At 37.4% G+C, this 1,680-nt stretch overlaps 1 protein-coding gene across 1 annotated transcript; it reads right to left on the reverse strand.

Annotated features, from left to right (window-relative positions):
* Positions 1–793: 793 nt before the first annotated feature.
* Positions 794–1,410, reverse strand: LOC112400993 (calmodulin-like). Its single transcript, XM_024747044.1, has one exon. The coding sequence runs from the start codon at positions 1,360–1,362 to the stop codon at positions 913–915; it is 450 nt and encodes a 149-aa protein (XP_024602812.1). The 5' UTR covers positions 1,363–1,410; the 3' UTR covers positions 794–912.
* Positions 1,411–1,680: the final 270 nt, after the last annotated feature.

Genomic DNA, 1,680 nt, shown 5'->3' on the forward strand with positions numbered 1-1,680 from the left:
AGATATTCCCATAATGAGTTATCTACTTTATTATTCAATTATATTTATGTTCTGCTACTTTATTTTTTAATTGTAATTTTTTTATTGGAAAATGAATATACAACTTGGAATGGATTTGAGGCAAATTGTGCCATAAGCAGATTTTCTTTAAGTGGCTAAAACAAAGTTTAAAAAGCAAGTAACAATAAAAGAAAATGTTTCTGGTACAGGACCAGCAGTACAAAAAAAATAGTGTACGAGTACTTGGATAAAACACCCGTTTTGCAATAGTGCAACTTTTAAGTACATATTGTTGACTGTCCATAGTCCATGCAGAGTTACAACTCCACACTTCAACAACAACATGCTGACAGTTCCTAAAGAAAACTACTTAAAAAAAAAGGCATCACCCAGATATTCCCTCATTTGACCAACTCCATCTAAGTTCAGATGTGCAGAAGGGCTTATTAGATACATCCAGAGTAAGCCACATGCAACATGTTACTTGATCAATTTTTCTAAAATAAGGTTTCAGGACAATGACAGTAAGATAAGGGAAGAAAACATGGACGAATATCCACACTTCAACAACATGCTGACAGTTCCTAAAGAAAACTACTTAAAAAAAAAGGCATCACCCAGATATTCCCTCATTTGACCAACTCCATCTAAGTTCAGATGTGCAGAAGGGCTTATTAGATACATCCAGAGTAAGCCACATGCAACATGTTACTTGATCAATTTTTCTAAAATAAGGTTTCAGGACAATGACAGTAAGATAAGGGAAGAAAACATGGACGAATGAAGTCCTAATTACCATACATGCATATTTTTTTGACAATAGGGGGAAACCTTTTACAGATAAGTTACAAACAAAGAAAAGGCAAATAAACAATTTTGTACAAGAAATTTAACACGTTCTGTACAATGTCTTCACTTCGCTGTCATCATTTGTACAAACTCTTCATAGTTTACTTGACCATCACCATCAGTATCTGCTTCCCTGATCATTTCATCAACCTCTTCATCTGTTAACTTCTCTCCAAGGTTTGTCATCATATGGCAGAGCTCTGCTGCACTAATATAGCCATTACCATCCTTATCAAACACACGGAATGCTTCTCTAATTTCTTCTTCACTGTCTGTGTCTTTCATCTTTCTTGCCATCATTGTCAGAAATTCCGGGAAGTCAATTGTGCCATTACCATCATCATCCACCTCATTAATCATGTCCTGTAACTCTGCTTCTGTGGAATTCTGCCCAAGAGACCTCATTACAGTTCCCAACTCCTTTGTTGTTATAGTTCCATCACCATCCTTGTCAAATAGTGAAAAAGCTTCTTTGAATTCTGCCATCTGCTCTTCAGTCAGCTGGTCAGCCATGCTGCAAGTGCTACCAGTCTCCGGGACTCGACTACACAACCACTCAGCTCGCTCGCTCCACTCGGACTAATTCTGTTCTGCTACTTTAATTGACTTATTTTATGCCTAACAGAAACTCAATACATGGTTGATGAGTAAATCTCCAATCAGCATTCATCCCTCCTTTACCTCTATGCCTCAGGAACAGAGTCTGAATCTGTTGCAACCATACTCCCTGTGTGGAAGTCTGGAAAGAAGGTAGAAAGATTTTTGACAAGTACAGTGATTGAAGAAAGAAACAGATTTGAGAGATTCCAGAGGAAGAAGCAAGGACCACGA

Source organism: Neophocaena asiaeorientalis, unplaced genomic scaffold (genome assembly GCF_003031525.2).
Source record: "Neophocaena asiaeorientalis asiaeorientalis breed wild unplaced genomic scaffold, Neophocaena_asiaeorientalis_V1.1 scaffold130, whole genome shotgun sequence".
Taxonomy (NCBI): Eukaryota; Metazoa; Chordata; class Mammalia; order Artiodactyla; family Phocoenidae; genus Neophocaena; species Neophocaena asiaeorientalis.